The 16,849-nt window shown below is 39.6% G+C and overlaps 1 protein-coding gene across 2 annotated transcripts in view; it reads left to right on the top strand.

The window, feature by feature from the left end:
- TOP2A (DNA topoisomerase II alpha) overlaps nucleotides 1–16,849 on the top strand; it is a 31,026-nt gene that overhangs the window by 2,859 nt on the left and 11,318 nt on the right. For both annotated transcript variants that reach the window (XM_021929164.2, XM_021929165.2), the window contains exons 5-26: nucleotides 1,568–1,713; nucleotides 1,902–1,999; nucleotides 2,225–2,437; nucleotides 3,668–3,841; nucleotides 4,033–4,134; nucleotides 4,242–4,379; nucleotides 6,736–6,874; nucleotides 7,245–7,402; nucleotides 7,698–7,823; nucleotides 8,441–8,551; nucleotides 8,695–8,800; nucleotides 8,891–9,000; nucleotides 10,613–10,705; nucleotides 11,001–11,115; nucleotides 11,221–11,342; nucleotides 12,444–12,592; nucleotides 14,419–14,650; nucleotides 14,841–14,975; nucleotides 15,094–15,294; nucleotides 15,438–15,633; nucleotides 16,395–16,486; nucleotides 16,589–16,753. In XM_021929164.2, coding sequence (XP_021784856.1) covers nucleotides 1,568–1,713; nucleotides 1,902–1,999; nucleotides 2,225–2,437; nucleotides 3,668–3,841; nucleotides 4,033–4,134; nucleotides 4,242–4,379; nucleotides 6,736–6,874; nucleotides 7,245–7,402; nucleotides 7,698–7,823; nucleotides 8,441–8,551; nucleotides 8,695–8,800; nucleotides 8,891–9,000; nucleotides 10,613–10,705; nucleotides 11,001–11,115; nucleotides 11,221–11,342; nucleotides 12,444–12,592; nucleotides 14,419–14,650; nucleotides 14,841–14,975; nucleotides 15,094–15,294; nucleotides 15,438–15,633; nucleotides 16,395–16,486; nucleotides 16,589–16,753 — 3,121 coding nt within the window. The remainder of the gene's footprint in view (nucleotides 1–1,567; nucleotides 1,714–1,901; nucleotides 2,000–2,224; nucleotides 2,438–3,667; nucleotides 3,842–4,032; nucleotides 4,135–4,241; nucleotides 4,380–6,735; nucleotides 6,875–7,244; nucleotides 7,403–7,697; nucleotides 7,824–8,440; nucleotides 8,552–8,694; nucleotides 8,801–8,890; nucleotides 9,001–10,612; nucleotides 10,706–11,000; nucleotides 11,116–11,220; nucleotides 11,343–12,443; nucleotides 12,593–14,418; nucleotides 14,651–14,840; nucleotides 14,976–15,093; nucleotides 15,295–15,437; nucleotides 15,634–16,394; nucleotides 16,487–16,588; nucleotides 16,754–16,849) is intronic.

Here is a 16,849-nt window from a genome sequence, read left to right as displayed (position 1 = left end):
TGGAACTACTGATGTCGTGATCCGCCCGCCTCGGCCTCCCAAAGTGCTGGGATTACAGGCATGAGCCACCACGCCCAGCCAACAAATGAATTCTTTTTTTTTTTTTCTTTTTTTTTTTTTGAGACGGGGTCTGCTCTGTCGCCCAGGCTGGAGTGCGGTGGCTTCACTGTGTTAGCCAGGATGGTCTCGATCTCCTGACCTCGTGATCTGCCCGTCTCGGCCTCCCAAAGTGCTGGGATTACAAGCTTGAGCCACCGCGCCCGGCCATTTTTTTGTATTTTTAGTAGAGATGGAGTTTCACAGTGTTAGCCAGGATGGTCTCGATCTCCTGACCTCGTGATCCACCCTCCTTGGCCTCCCAAAGTGCTGGGAGTACAGGCGTGAGCCACCGCGCCCCGCAGCAAATGAGTTCTTAAGCACAGACAGTACCATATCTTTCTAGGGTTCTCTCTCATTATTCTACAGCATACCATAGCTGCTCAGGAGTCACTTGTTGAATTGAACAAAAGTTGGTCAGGCTGGTCTCCAGCTCCTGACCTCAGGTGATCTGCCTGCCTCAGCCTCCCAAAGTGCTGGGATTGCTGGGATTATAGGCATGAGCCACCACACCCAGCCTGTTTTCCCTTTTATGTTTGTTTTGCAATGTACTTTGTTGGGTGGAAACAAGAGATGTATAGATGATCCTCTTAAAAGGGGTATAATAGGCATGGTGGCTCACTCCTGTAATCCCAGCACTTTGGGAGGCCAAAGTGGGAGAATCAGTTGAGCCCAGGAGTAGTTTGAGACCAGCCTGGGCAACACAGTGAGAACCTCATCTCTACAAAAAATTTAAAAATTAGCCAGATGTAGTGATGCACGCCTGTAGTCCTAGCTATTCGGGAGGCTGAAGTGGGAGGATTGCTTGAGCCCAGGAGGTCAAGGCTTCAGTGAGCTGTGATCCTGCCATTGCACTCCAACCTGGGTGACAGAGCAAGATGCTGTCTCAAAAAAGGAGTGGGAGTGGTGTATAATGTTTCCAGATTGTTCTTTTCTTTCCATTGGGCATAAATCATTTCCCTTTGTTTATTCTAACATTTTAAATTTTTATATTTTTTCAACATTATCAGTGTCTATTCAGGTGTTGGAAAGTTTTTTTTCCTCTTGACTCCTATTTCAGGAATGTCAGGAACTGAGCATGGTGGGAAATGTTGTTCCTGCTGAATTTCAGAACGTATATATGAAAAGAGTAAAAAAAATTGAGGGATAGGCGTGGTGGCTCACATCTATAATCCCAACACTTGGAGCAATTCTCCTGCCTCAGCCTCCCAAGTAGCTGGAATCACAGGCGTGCGCTACCACGCCTGGCTAATTTTTTTATTTTTAGTAGAGACGGTCTCAACATGTTGGCCAGAACTGGCCTCAAGTGATCCGCCCTCCTCAGCCTCCCAAAGTGCTGGGATTACAGGTGTAGGCCACCGCGCCCAGCCTGAATATACATATTTTAGAAATGATAGTATTTAAATATTTTAAAACGGTAAGCATTCGTTTAATGTGTTGTACAATACAATTCTCAATCTTGTTTTCTTAGGGAAAACAATTTAATTAGTATATGGAATAATGGAAAAGGTATTCCTGTTGTTGAACACAAAGTTGAAAAGATGTATGTCCCAGCTCTCATATTTGGACAGCTCCTAACTTCTAGTAACTATGATGATGATGAAAAGAAAGTGACAGGTAGAGTATTGAGGGGAAATAACATATTTGTTACTAAAAATATATGTATTTTAAATGACTGTCTGTGGCATGAGGGTTAAAAATATGGAAATAAATCTCTATAATTGAATAGCTCTCCCAGTGATTAAGAAATAAAGCTGTCAATGAGATAATAACAATAAAATAGTGTTTCATATTTGTTTGCCCAGGTGGTCGAAATGGCTATGGAGCCAAATTGTGTAACATATTCAGTACCAAATTTACTGTGGAAACAGCCAGTAGAGAATACAAGAAAATGTTCAAACAGGCAAGTAAAAAAGTGTCTTGTACCTTAATGATAAATGGTAGTAGTATAGCCATTTATAATGGCATTAATGGTCAGTTTAATTTAACATAATTTATAAGCTATTGAAGTATGAAAAATTATTCATAAGCATATATTAGGTTATTAGGATGCATAAATTTATGTTATTTACTTCTAGTTTGTGAGGTGACTTGAATTTTTCATCTTTCCTATTCTTTACTTCCATAGACATGGATGGATAATATGGGGAGAGCTGGTGAGATGGAACTCAAGCCCTTCAGTGGAGAAGATTATACATGTATCACCTTTCAGCCTGATTTGTCTAAGTTTAAAATGCAAAGCCTGGACAAAGATATTGTTGCACTAATGGTCAGAAGAGCATATGATATTGCTGGATCCACCAAAGATGTCAAAGTCTTTCTTAATGGAAATAAACTGCCAGTGAGTATTTTCCTGGATGTTAACGATAATAAGGGATTTTGTAATCATTGTCAAATGCAAAATTGATTTTTTTCCCCTCGCATATGTTTTTTTTTTTTTTTGAGACAGAGTCTCACACTGTTGCCCAGGCTGGAGTGCAGTGGCACGAACTGCCTCCCAGGTTCAAGCGATTCTCCTGCCTCAGCCTCCCGAGTAGCTGGGATAACACGCCCGCCACCACAACCGGCTAATTTTTTATGTTTTTAGTAGAAACGGGGTTTCACTATGTTGGCCAGTCTGGTCTCGAACACCTGACCTCATGATCCACCTGTCTTGGCCTCCCAAAGTGCTGGGATTACAGGCATGAGCCACTGCACCCGGCGCCACCATATGTATTTTCTTACCACTTCTCACATATGTTCTTGAAAAAAGAATAGTATGCCACATTTTTTAATCAGCTCATTTTAAATGTATTGAAGGAATTTATTTCTCAAAGAAACACCTAAAATACATATTTCATGTCCTTTTTTTAATTTTACTTTTTTTTTTCTTTTCTTGATAGCCTCTCATTCTGTCACCCAGGCTGGAGTACAGTGATGCAATCACGGCTTACTACAGCCTGGCCCTCCCAGGCTCAAGCAATCAAGCCACCTCAGCTTCTGGAGTAGCTGGAAATACAGGCAGCAACACCATGCCCAGCTAATTTTTTTTTTTTTTTTTAATAGAGATGGGGATTTCACTATGTTGCCCAGGCTGGTCTTGAACTCCTGGGCTCAAGTGAGCCACCCACCTCGGCCTGTGTCCTTTAATGACCATTCTTTTTTTTTTTTTTTTTTTTTTTTTGTGAGACGGAGTCTCGCTCTGTCGCCCGGGCTGGAGTGCAGTGGCCGGATCTCAGCTCACTGCAAGCTCCACCTCCCGGGTTTACGCCATTCTCCTGCCTCAGCCTCCCAAGTAACTGGGACTACAGGCGCCCGCCATCTCGCCCGGCTAGTTTTTTGTATTTTTTAGTAGAGACGGGGTTTCACCGTGTTCGCCAGGATGGTCTCGATCTTCTGACCTCGTGATCCACCCGTCTCGGCCTCCCAAAGTGCTGGGATTACAGGCTTGAGCCACCGCGCCCGGCCATGACCATTCTTTTATGCCTATCAGTGAATATCATTGCATTGGTTTTGGAAAGTCCTCATAGTCTATCATTGAAACTATTTTTTAATAACTTTCTTAATACTATTACCTTTAATTCTTGTACAGGTAAAAGGATTTCGTAGTTATGTGGACATGTATTTGAAGGACAAGTTGGATGAAACTGGTAACCCATTGAAAGTAATACATGAACAAGTGAACCACAGGTGGGAAGTGTGTTTAACCATGAGTGAAAAAGGCTTTCAGCAAATTAGCTTTGTCAACAGCATTGCTACTTCCAAGGTAATTTTATTCTTAAATTATTAATCATGTTTTAGCTTTACATATATGTGTTCTTACTGTTTTTAATATATGAAGTAGACTTGAATATTTGGCTAGCTAGTATAAAGGAGGTTAAATTAGTTTTTTTTAATGTTTGATGATTATAATTTTGAGGATACTGAGTTTTATGGTTTGGTGTTTTTCTTTATTAGGGTGGCAGACATGTTGATTATGTAGCTGATCAGATTGTGACTAAACTTGTTGATGTTGTGAAGAAGAAGAACAAGGGTGGTGTTGCAGTAAAAGCACATCAGGTATGTGCTTTTGGCAGTTTTCTTTTTCTAAAGTCAAGGAAGAAGAGAAAGGCTATAAATAAAGCATGAGTACATTTTTAGTGACTTATTATCAACTTTTATTGCAGGTGAAAAATCACATGTGGATATTTGTAAATGCCTTAATTGAAAACCCAACCTTTGACTCTCAGACAAAAGAAAACATGACCTTACAACCAAAGAGCTTTGGATCAACATGCCAATTAAGTGAAAAATTTATCAAAGCTGTAAGTACTTAGAGGGAAATAAAAATAGAAACACCTGACTTTATTTTCCATTGCACTTCTCAGCTCTGCAGAAACTGATTCTTCCCACAGTGCACTTCTCCAAGTCTTCCCAATCTGAAAAGGAAGTAAAAAAGGGCTTTTCTTTAACTGATTTTACCAAGGACTTAATTACCATCTATATTTCAGTATTTCCCAATTACATATCACCATTAAGCTTAGATCACTTTTGAATTAATCTAGCTGTTCAACAAACACCCTCACTTAAATGCCTAAGACTTGCTCTCAATCATCCACATCTAAAATTGAATTCTTTACCTCCATACTCACTGATTTGCCCATACAAGCAGCTCCCCACGCTCCAACAAAAAAACAACTTCCTATCTTTGTAAAAAGCCCCAGCCAACCTCTAGGTTGTGTAAACAAAGCTGGGAGCCTTCTCTTTATTTCCCCTCCTCTCTAATCCAGTCAATAAGAATCATCTCTTGGATGTCGCAGTAGCTTCTCACCATTATCTCTTTTTTGGTTTGCTACAGTAGGTTCTTAACCTTCATACTGGTCAAGTCCTTTCCTTGCAATGCTTTTGAGTGACCTTTTTGTGTTAAAGCACACATTTTTGTCTTCACTCTCATTTGAAATCTTTCAATGACTTCCACTCAGGGAAAGTCCAAATTCCATAATTTGGCCAACAAGAAAGATCGGCTGTAATCTAATTATACCTACTTCTCCAACTCATCTCAGTGCCAGTTTTTCCTGTATGGTCCTGTTGCTTTTAAATTACTGAAAAGCACAGTACTCTTCCCCTCATCAGAGTTTGTTCACATGCTAATCCCTCTGTCTGAAATACATCCTTTTCACCTGGCTACTTTAGGTCTTGTCCTTTCCTCAGGAAAGCCTTTACTTTCTACCCTTCCCACCACCCAAGTTGGTTCCAATATAATATCGAACATACCTTATTAGCAAACTTTTTGCTTATCCATAACACTTATAACACTGTAACTTACTTTATTTCTGTCTTTTTTTTAGGCGGAGTCTCGCTCTGTCACCCAGGCTGGAATGCAGTGGCCTCCTGGGTTTCAGTGATTCTCTTGCCTCAGCCTCCTGAGTAGCTGAGATTACAGGCGTGGCTACTTTTTTTGTTGTTGTATTTTTAGTAGAGACAGGGTTTCACCATGTTTGTCAGGCTGGTCTCAAACTCCTGACCTCAAATGATCCGCCCGTCTCGGACTTCCAAAGTGTTGGGATTACAGTTGTGAGCCACCATGCCCGGTCTTTTTTGAGACAGAGTCTTGCTCTGTTGCCCAGGCTACTGTGCAGTGACGTGATCCCGGATCACTGGAATCTCTGCCTCCCAGGGTTAAGCAATTCTCCTTGCCTCCTGAGTAGCTGGGATTACAGACATGCACCACCACGCCCAGCTAATTTTTGTATTTTTAGTTAGAGATGGGGTTTCACCATGTTGGCCAGGCTGATCTTGAACTCCCGGCCTCACTTGATCCACCATCCTCAGCCTCCTAAAGTGCTGTGATTACAGGCATGAGCCACCGCACCCACCTGTGTCTGTCTTCTGTGTTGTGTCTTAAACTTCATGAGGACAAGTGTCTCAATTTGTTTTATTTGTGTCTAATTTTATTTATTTATTTATTTATTTATAATTTGTTTTTGAGACAGCTTCTCACTGTTTCCCAGGCTGGAGTGCCGTGGCTTGATCTCAGCTCACTGCAACACCCGCCTCCCAGATTCAAGCAATTCTCCTGCCTCAGCCTCCAAAACAGCTGGGATTACAGCCATTTCACACGTGGCTAATTTTTTTTTTTGAGATGGAGTTTCACTTTTGTCACCCAGGCTGGAGTGCAATGGTGCGATCTTGACTCGCAACCTCTGCCTCCCGGGTTCTAGCGATTATCCTGCCTCAGCCTCCTGAGTAGCTGGAATTACAGGTGCCCACCACCATGCCGGCTAATTTTTGTATTTTTAGTAGAGATGGGGTTTGGCCATGTTGACCAGGCTGGTCTCAAACTCCTGGCCTCAGGTGTTCCACCCACCTCGGCCTCCTAAAATGCTGAGATTATAGGCGTGACCCACCGCGCCTGTCCTAATTTTTTTAAACCACTATATCTCCAACAAGTAGCTCAGTGCTAGCACAATATATGTACATAGTAAATATTTATTGAACGAATGAACCAAAAGGAGCAGCTCCCTCAGCAGTGATAACCTGACATGGAAAGATGTGCCATCCTCTATCCAGAAATTATTGTTCTACATCTTTTTAATTTTTGAATCGTTTTTATTGAGGCTCATTTGTATTCTAGGTTCTGAAAGATCCCTTCTTCTCTAATATGAATCTCCTCATTTTCAGGCAATTGGCTGTGGTATTGTAGAAAGCATACTAAACTGGGTGAAATTTAAGGCCCAAGTCCAGTTAAACAAGAAGTGTTCAGCTGTAAAACATAACAGAATCAAGGGAATTCCCAAACTTGATGATGCCAATGATGCAGGTACATATTTAATAATGTTTCCAAACTTTAAGTCTTATAGTTGTTATTTTATTCATTAATGGCATACCATGGATAGTTATTTTTCCCTTGACAGAATAACTATATTCAACAGAATAACTTGTTAAAAATCAACCTGTTTCCTATTGTGGAACATTTAGGTCATTTCCATGTTATAAATAATATTGAGGTGATTATTTTGGAGTATAAAACAAGAATGTTTACATCATGATCTATTACCTAACAAATAATTTTACTTGATATATAATAAATTATTTGTGTTTTATCACAAGGCTATAAACAGCATATCCAAGTTAGTATATTTGAGGTTGAACTGAATGAGCTAATATTAATTTGTGTATTTTTATTTTAGGGGGCCGAAACTCCACTGATTGTACACTTATCCTGACTGAGGGAGACTCAGCCAAAACTTTGGCTGTTTCAGGCCTTGGTGTGGTTGGGAGAGACAAATATGGGGTTTTCCCTCTGAGAGGAAAAATGCTCAATGTTCGAGAAGCTTCTCATAAGCAGGTAGAATATAAAACTATCTCTGGAATCTAAATCTAGTTTATAATACAAGACTTCATGCTTATATTTAATTCCCTCATTAGGCATTTTAAAATATATTTTAGACAGTTTGTGATTATTTTGAGAAATTAGGTACACTATAGCCTATTTTAACAGACCTTTCTGATGTAGTAAGTTATAAGCTAATAGCTCAAAATATTGGAGCTCAAGAAAATTCAAGCAACATATACTGATACATTTCTTTGTTCTTTTCAAATTTATAAACAAGACGCTTTTTTTTGGTATATGTCCATTTCAGATCATGGAAAATGCTGAGATTAACAATATCATCAAGATTGTGGGTCTTCAGTACAAGAAAAACTATGAAGATGAAGATTCACTGAAGACTCTTCGTTATGGGAAGATAATGATTATGACAGATCAGGTCAGATTTGTTATTAAATTTTTAGATTGTTCAACTAAATTAAGCATGTCTTAATTTAATTGCATTGTGGGTTTTTTGCCATGAAAATAAATTATTTAAATAGGAGCTTTATTCATTACCTCTAATCAACATCTAATCAGATAAGCTCATATCATATGTATATTACAAATACAGGTTAAGTGAGCCAGGATTTGAACAGACCTTTTTTGATTCCCATAGAAAATTTGACAAATTGCCAGTAGGTCAATCATAATTTTTTTTTTTTTTAAATTTCTAAACAATTGTTTGTTTGTTTGAGATGGACTTTCGCCCTTGTCGCCCAGGCTGGAGTGCAATGGCACAATCTTGGCTCACTGCAACCTCTGCCTCATGGGTTCAAACGATTCTCCTGCCTCAGCCTCCTGAGTAACTGGGACTGCAGGTGGATGCCACCACACCCAACTAATTTTTGTATTTTTAGTAGAGACAGGGTTTCACTATGTTGGCCAGGCTGGTCTCGAACGCCTGACCTCAGGTGATCCGCCTGCCTCGGCCTCCCAAAGTGCTGGGATTACAGGTGTGAGCTACCAGGCCCAGCCTAACAATTATTTTGAACTTTGGCTTTCAAATATTTCTAGGACCAAGATGGTTCCCACATCAAAGGCTTGCTGATTAATTTTATCCATCACAACTGGCCCTCTCTTCTGCGACATCGTTTCCTGGAGGAATTTATCACTCCCATTGTGAAGGTACACTAATTTCTAAGATACCATCATGGATATTTTAAGGCCCTACTCCTCAAACCTGGATATACATATAAGCCCAGTCACATGCAGAGGTATACAGGGGACCCCACAGTGTGCAAAGCCACAGTCATTGTTTTTTATCACAGGTGTCCAAAAACAAGCAAGAAATGGCATTTTATAGCCTTCCTGAATTTGAAGAATGGAAGAGTTCTACTCCAAATTATAAAAAATGGAAAGTCAAATATTACAAAGGTTTGTAATGAAACTCATATAGAACTTCTTATTTTATTATACACCCTGTACAAGACTATATGAGGGAACTTGGTATTCTTGCTTTTATAGGTTTGGGTACCAGCACATCAAAGGAAGCTAAAGAATATTTTGCAGATATGAAAAGACATCGTATCCAGTTCAAATATTCTGGTCCTGAAGATGATGCTGCTATCAGCCTGGTACGTTTGAGTTGTATTTTATATATACCTTCTAATTTTAGAAATCATTACTTTAGTCAATTGAAACATTTACATTTTTGTATAAGACTCTGTCTCGGCCAGGCATGGTGGCTCACGCCTGTAATCCCAGCACTTTGGGAGGCCGAGGTGGGCAGATCACGAGGTCAGGAGATCTAAACCATCCTGGCTAACACGGTGAAACCCCGTCTCTACTAAAAATACAAAAAATTAGCCAGGCATGGTGGCGGGTGCTTGTAGTCCCAGCTACTCGGGAAGCTGAGGCAGGAGAATCACTTGAACCAGGGAGGCAGAGGTTGCAGTGAACCGAGATCAGGCCACTGCTCTCCAGCCTGGGCAACAGAGTGAGACTCCATCTCAAAAAAAAAGAAAAAGGCCAGGCGCAGTGGCTCACGCCTGTAATCCCAGCACTTTGGAAGGCTACGGTGGGCGGATCACAACATCAGGAGATCGAGACCATCCTGGCTAACACGGTGAAACCCCGTCTCTACTAAAAATAAAAAAATAAAAAAAAATTAGCCAGGCGTGGTGGCGGGCGCCTGTAGTCCCAGCTACTCGGGAAGCTAAGGCAGGAGAATCACTTGAACCCGGGAGGCAGAGGTTGCAGTGAGCCGAGATCAGGCCACTGCTCTCCAGCCTGGACGCCAGAGTGAGACCATCTCAAAAAAAACGTAAAAGAAGAAAGGTCGGGCACAGTGGCTCACGCCTGTAATCCCAGCACTTTGGAAGGCTAAGGTGGGTGGATCACAACGTCAGGAGATTGAGACCATCCAGGCTAACACAGTGAAACCCTGTCTCTACTAAAAATACAAAAGAAAAAACAAAACAAAGCAAAAAAAACATTGGCCAGGCGAGGTGGCGGGCGCCTGTAGTCCCAGCTACTCTGGAGGCTGAGGCAGGAGAATGGCGCAAAACCCGGGAGGCGGAGCTTGCAGTGAGCCGAGATTGCGCCACTCACTGCACCCCAGCCTGGGCGACAGAGCAAGACTACGTCTCAAAAAAAAAAAAGAAAGAAAAGAAAGGTCGGGCGCAGTGGCCCACGCCTATAATCCTAGCACTTTGGGAGGCCGAGGCGGGCGGATCACCTGAGCTTGGGAGTTCGAGACCAGCCTGACCAACATGGAGAAACCCCGTCTCTACTAAAAATACAAAAAATTATCCAGGCGTGGTGGGGCGCGCCTGTACCCCAGCTACACGGGAGGCTGAGGCAGGAGAATCACTTGAAACCGGGAGGTGGAGATTGTGGTGAGCCGAAATCGCACCATTGCATTCCAGCCTGGGCAACAAGAGTGAAACTCCGTTTCAAAAAAATACAAAAATACAAAAATTAGCTGGGCGTGGTGGCGGGCAACTATAATCCCAGGGGCTGGTGAGGCTGAGGCAGGAGAATCGCTTGAACCTAGGTGGCGGAGGTTGCAGTGAGCTGAGATGATACCATTGCACTCCAGCCTGGGCAAGACAGCAGTAACTCTGTCTCAAAAAAAAAAGGAAAACAGGATTTTTGTTGTTTTTCTGTTGTTTGTTCCTTCTTTGTAGAAGGATATTTTGGAGCCTATTAGTATCACTGACATCTTTTTCATCCTTTAATTTATAGGCCTTTAGCAAAAAACAGATAGATGATCGAAAGGAATGGTTAACTAATTTCATGGAGGATAGAAGACAACGAAAGTTACTTGGACTTCCTGAGGTAAAAGTATTAAATATATCCCACAGAATGGACTGTTAGACTGACCTTTTCGTATTGATACTATAGCAAATTAAACTTACTGAATAGTTATTTTAGTAAAAAATTTGATATGATAGAATTGTGTAGCAGTTAAATTTGCTTTATCTTTAAAACAAAATATTTATGTATTATTCAATATTTCTTTAAGACTTAAGAATTACAGAAATAATTCTTAGTTCTGAAAGGTTTCTGTTTGATTTTTGTGTTGAGCATTGTTAAGACTGGTGGTCTCATGTAATATTATTTGGTCCTTCAGGATTACTTGTATGGACAAACTACCACATATCTGACATATAATGACTTCATCAACAAGGAACTTATCTTGTTCTCAAATTCTGATAACGAGAGATCTATCCCTTCTATGGTGGATGGTGAGTTCCAATTTGTTCGTCTGTTTTCATTGTAAGATGGAAATCAAATTCCAAAAATGGTTAAATTGAAGATACTTATGTTTTTGCTCTTATTTCATTTTAAAGGTTTGAAACCAGGTCAGAGAAAGGTTTTGTTTACTTGCTTCAAACGGAATGACAAGCGAGAGGTAAAGGTTGCCCAGTTAGCTGGATCAGTGGCTGAAATGTCTTCTTATCATCATGGTGAGGTAAACATACAATCCATGTTTCCAGAAAGCATTATGTCAGAAATCCCTGCAGAGTCATTCTCAAAATAGATTTGGTGAAAGTATAAGCTCATATATTCATAGTAAAGAACAAGTTGGTAAAATCTGTCAAACAATAAAACTGCTTGCTCTTTGATTTCTGAAAGTAGTATTCCTGCAGGGATACTCATAAGTCTGCAAAGGTCTACATTAAAAGATACTTAGTATGTTTATTATAACTTTGTGATGTCAAAATTTAGACCTCCACTGATTTGAAAATTGTTATAATAAATTGTGACACATGTATGCATAGAATCATTGCTATAGCTTCAGTAAAACTGTGTACACTGACACTGAGGAATATTCACGGTCTGTTGTCAGGTGAGGAGAAAAAGAGGCAGAACAATAACTAAAAAGGTCTACAAGGATATGTTCCAAATTGTTCACTTTAGTTACCCCTGGGAATTGGAAAGGGCAACTTTCACTTTTTATATGTGTCTGAATTGTTTGACTTTACACCAATGTTTTGTGATTGCTTTTTGCATTAATTAGGTAAAACAGTTTTAAAGCACTAGATTGCCTACAGGTTTCTAGAATTTTAAATATAATGGTTGTCTTTTTGCTTTCAATCAAAATATAGTAGGGATACAATAAATTTTCACCCAACGAACATTTGTTGAATGCCTACCATGTACCAGGTATACAAAGATAAATAAAAATAAAATATGTTCCTTATCCCCAAGATATAATAATTTAGCCAGAGGGCCAATACACACACAGCTATAGAATAAAGTGATACATGCTAGAATAGAAATGAGCACAGCATTGTAACACAAAGGAGGAAGTATTTCGTTTTGCTGAGGATAAGGAGAGGAGCTATGCCTTCAAAGTTGAGTGGGACTTAGTAGAAATTGTTGGACGGCAGCCCTAAACTTGGAGCCAGAAGTTGTAGGTTCAAGTACTACTTCTGCCATCTATTAATCTGAGGAAAGTCACTAAACAACTAAACTTCACAAAATGTTACAGGATTATAGTGAGATTAAGTCATAATAATGTATTTGTATTAGTAAAAGCCTCAACTTAATGAATCTTTTTTCCCCACAGATGTCACTAATGATGACCATTATCAATTTGGCTCAGAATTTTGTGGGTAGCAATAATCTGAACCTCTTGCAGCCCATTGGTCAGTTTGGTACCAGGCTACATGGTGGCAAGGATTCCGCTAGTCCACGATACATCTTCACAATGCTCAGGTAAGTATGCTTTCACTTTCACCATTCCAGTTTTGAAACAATGTGAGATTTAGTTGATCAAAAAAACAAAAACTCAGTTAATCAGAAGATACTGGCATCTAGTGGGCAGAGGCGGGGGTGAGGCTTATAAATACCCTAACATATACAGGAAAGCCCCGCCATAACAAAAAGAATTATCCAGCGCAACATGTCGATTATGCTAAGGTTGAGAAATCTTGATGTAGAGCTTAGGACTGAGTAAAGGAGACTTTGATTCTTCCTAAATATCACAATTGAAATTTTACTCCTATACAAGCCTATGGAAAGTATATTATGAATGGTCAATTTTCAGCTGTCATCCCAGTCACCCTTTCAGTGGCATTCAAACAGTTACTAATCACTCCATCCTTCTTGAAACTATTTGGCCTCTATGACTGTAGACTCTTCTGGTTCTCTCTTTCCTCATTAGCTGTCTCTGCTGGGTCCTTGTCACCTTCCCAACCTCTAAATACTGGCCCATTCTAGGACTCCTTCGTCAGATCTCTTTCCAATATCTCTACACTCAATTCCCAAATGATCTCCCATTCATCTGGTCTATACCTTTAAATCTCCAGTCCTGATCTCTCCCCTGAACTCTCAACTTTTATGTCTGACTGCCCTCTCAACATTTGTCACTTGGATATCTAGTTAAGTATCTCAAACATAAGTCTAAAACCAAATCCTTAGTTTTCTTGTCTCAGTAAATGGAATACCATCCTTCTAACTGCTCAGGCTAAAAACCTTGTCACCTTTGACTCCTTTGCTCGATACTTACATCCAGTTCCTCAGCCAATCCTATAGGATCTGCATTGGAAAAATACTAAGCCACCCCCATCTCATCTAAACTATTGTAATATACCATCTTATAGCAGCCAATTATTTTTTTAAAAAATAAGTCACTCTGATTCAGAATCTTCAACTGCTCAGAGTAAAATCTAAATACCTATTTTAGCTAACTAGACATTATGTGATCCGTGTCCCCACCTTCCATATCTTTTGATTCCTTCTCATACCATCTCTTCTCCAGCCGCACTGTCCTCGGCCTATACTCAACTATACCAAGCACATTTTCTCTTCAGGGCCATTTACTTACTGGTTCCTTTTCCTGCAACGCTCTTTCTGTAGACATCCAAATGGCTCAGTCCCTCAGTTTCTTTTTTCTTTTTTTTTTTTTCTTTTGAGATGGAGTTTCGCTCTTTTTGCCCAGACTGGAATGCAGTGGCACGATTTTAGCTCACTACAACCTCTGCCTCCTAGGTTCAAGTGATTCTCCTGCCTCAGCCTCCTGTGTAGCTGGGATTATAGGTGCACGCCACCATGCTCAGCTAATTTTATATTTTTAGTAGATACGGGGTTTCACTGTGTTGGCCAGGCTGGTCTTGAACTCCTGCCCTCAGGTGATCCACCTGCCTCAGCCTCCCAAAGTGCTGGGATTATAGGCGCGAGCCACCGCACCTGGCCCCCTCAGTTTCTTTTCTCTGCTCAAATGTTATCCTATCAGAAACGGCTTACCTTTCCTTAGCAACTCTTCAGTCACTTTCCTACTTTTTCTTCTCAGTGTTTATCCCACCACCTAACAAAATGTATGTTCAGTGTCAAACCTCTACTGGAATGTGAGCTCCTTGAGGATTGAGACTTTATGTCCATGTGCCTGACACATAGAAAGTGCTCAATAAATAGTGTTAAATGAATATTAGTCAGCAAGTAAAACCAAGATAATTTTCATGTATAACACATGTCCTTTCGATAAAAGTTAAGTGTCAAATTCAGTATTTTTATAAAATAACATTCTTTGATTCTTTATTTAGCTCTTTGGCTCGGTTGTTATTTCCACCAAAAGATGATCACACATTGAAGTTTTTATATGACGACAACCAGCGTGTTGAGCCTGAATGGTACATTCCTATTATTCCCATGGTGCTGATAAATGGTGCTGAAGGAATCGGTACCGGGTGGTCCTGCAAAATCCCCAACTTTGATGTACGTGAAGTTGTAAATAACATCAGGCGTTTGATGGATGGAGAAGAACCTTTGCCAATGGTAAGTATTCTGTGTGCGTTAAGAGCCTTAACTTTTCCTTGGGTTTCAGTTGAGTAGACTGTATGAATAAAGAGGATGCAAACATAAAATTTAATTTCATACTTTATACTTAGATTTTTTGTTAAACGCTGTTGTGATTTCTGTCTAGTATCACGTTTAAAAAACATTGTTTTTTAAAATGCCAATTTAGCTTCCAAGTTACAAGAACTTCAAGGGTACTATTGAAGAACTGGCTCCAAATCAATATGTGATTAGTGGTGAAGTAGCTATTCTTAATTCCACAACCATTGAAATCTCAGAGCTTCCCATCAGAACATGGACCCAGGTAAATAATTGTGGATTTCTTTTTTAGTTTTGTGTCAAAAGAAACACTTTTTGTACCATTGCTGTTGACTATTCAGGAGCCTGTATTTTAGAAATTTCAGGATTATTTCTTTCTTTAGACATACAAAGAACAAGTTCTAGAACCCATGTTGAATGGCACTGAGAAGACACCTCCTCTCATAACAGACTATAGGGAATACCATACAGATACCACTGTGAAATTTGTTGTGAAGATGACTGAAGAAAAACTGGCAGAGGCAGAGAGAGTTGGACTACACAAAGTCTTCAAACTCCAAACTAGTCTCACATGCAACTCTATGGTATGTATTTGTTTTGTGAGATGTACATATGTTTCCATTTATATTAAAGATTAATATCAATTTTAAAAGTATATCTTAGTCTACCTTTATAAAGTTTAGCCAATTTGTCTATTCTTGGCTCTAATCTTGTTTTCCTTTTCCAGGTGCTTTTTGACCACGTAGGCTGTTTAAAGAAATATGACACGGTGTTGGATATTCTAAGAGACTTTTTTGAACTCAGACTTAAATATTATGGATTAAGAAAAGAATGGCTCCTAGGAATGCTTGGTGCTGAATCTGCTAAACTGAATAATCAGGCTCGCTTTATCTTAGAGAAAATAGATGGCAAAATAATCATTGGTATGTTTTGGGAATAATAACTGCTTTACTAAAACTCTAGTTACACCAAACTTTCTTTAAACATTTTTGGTGAGGGTAATGGTGGAGAAAGAGGCAAAATCCATTTAATTCACCTGGTCACTTATACAAGCATTTCTTTTAAATATCTGATTAGGTATTTATAGTTTGAAAGAGATGGTGTTTCCTTGACTGAGCATCTTGAGAAATCAAGATTTAGTTGACAATTAGACATGAGAATAGAGAGCTAGAAGACCTTGCATAAACTGATTGATCAAGCGAATAGATACACCAATTATGTTTACAGGAACAGAAAATAAAAGAGACCAAGAGAGAATAGATAATAAGGCTGATGGTTTTAAAAAAAAAAAAAAAAAAACAGGAAGATTACAAATGACTTATACTGTCTGGATGCGATGGCTCATGCCTGTAATCCCAGCACTTGAGCTGGGGAGGTCAAGGCTGCAGTGAGCCTAGGTAGTGCCACTGCACTCCAGCCTGGGCACAAGAGTGAGAGAGACCCTGTCTCCAAAAAAAAAAAAAGATTTGATCGTAGCCTCATATATGATTTGACTGCCCTCTTGTGGTAATTTACATTTGTCAGTAGTTTAGGGAGACTTGCCTGTATACCAGGATATACAAATTTATGCAAGTACCAAGACAGTTTAATTTCCAGTTTTAAACTTTTCACTTGTGGTAAAACCTTATCCCTTTCCTAAAATATTACTCAAAATCATTATCTCTGTTTACTTTTTTTAAAATAGAAAATAAGCCTAAGAAAGAATTAATTAAAGTTCTGATTCAGAGGGGATATGATTCGGATCCTGTGAAGGCCTGGAAAGAAGCCCAGCAAAAGGTAATCTTGAGTGGCACTTTTCTGTATTGTTAAAGACTATGTATTGTATAATGTTTACGTTTCACATTTTCTAATAAAGCTAGATTTTAATTCATCCTTTAGGTTCCAGATGAAGAAGAAAATGAAGAGAGTGACAATGAAAAGGAAACTGAAAAGAGTGACTCTGTAACAGATTCTGGACCAACCTTCAACTATCTTCTTGATATGCCCCTTTGGTATTTAACCAAGGAAAAGAAAGATGAACTCTGCAGACTAAGAAATGAAAAAGTGAGTTGATGGTAGGATGGTACATGCTGCTTAGTTTTGTTCTAATGGTAAAAGTAAAATTTGTATATTGCATGAAAATGCTGCTTGTGTACATAT

This window comes from Papio anubis, chromosome 17 (assembly GCF_008728515.1).
Source record: "Papio anubis isolate 15944 chromosome 17, Panubis1.0, whole genome shotgun sequence".
NCBI classification, from domain to species: domain Eukaryota; kingdom Metazoa; phylum Chordata; class Mammalia; order Primates; family Cercopithecidae; genus Papio; species Papio anubis.
The sequence above is the reverse complement of the archived record's forward strand: the minus strand, read 5'-3'. Positions and strand labels throughout refer to the sequence as shown.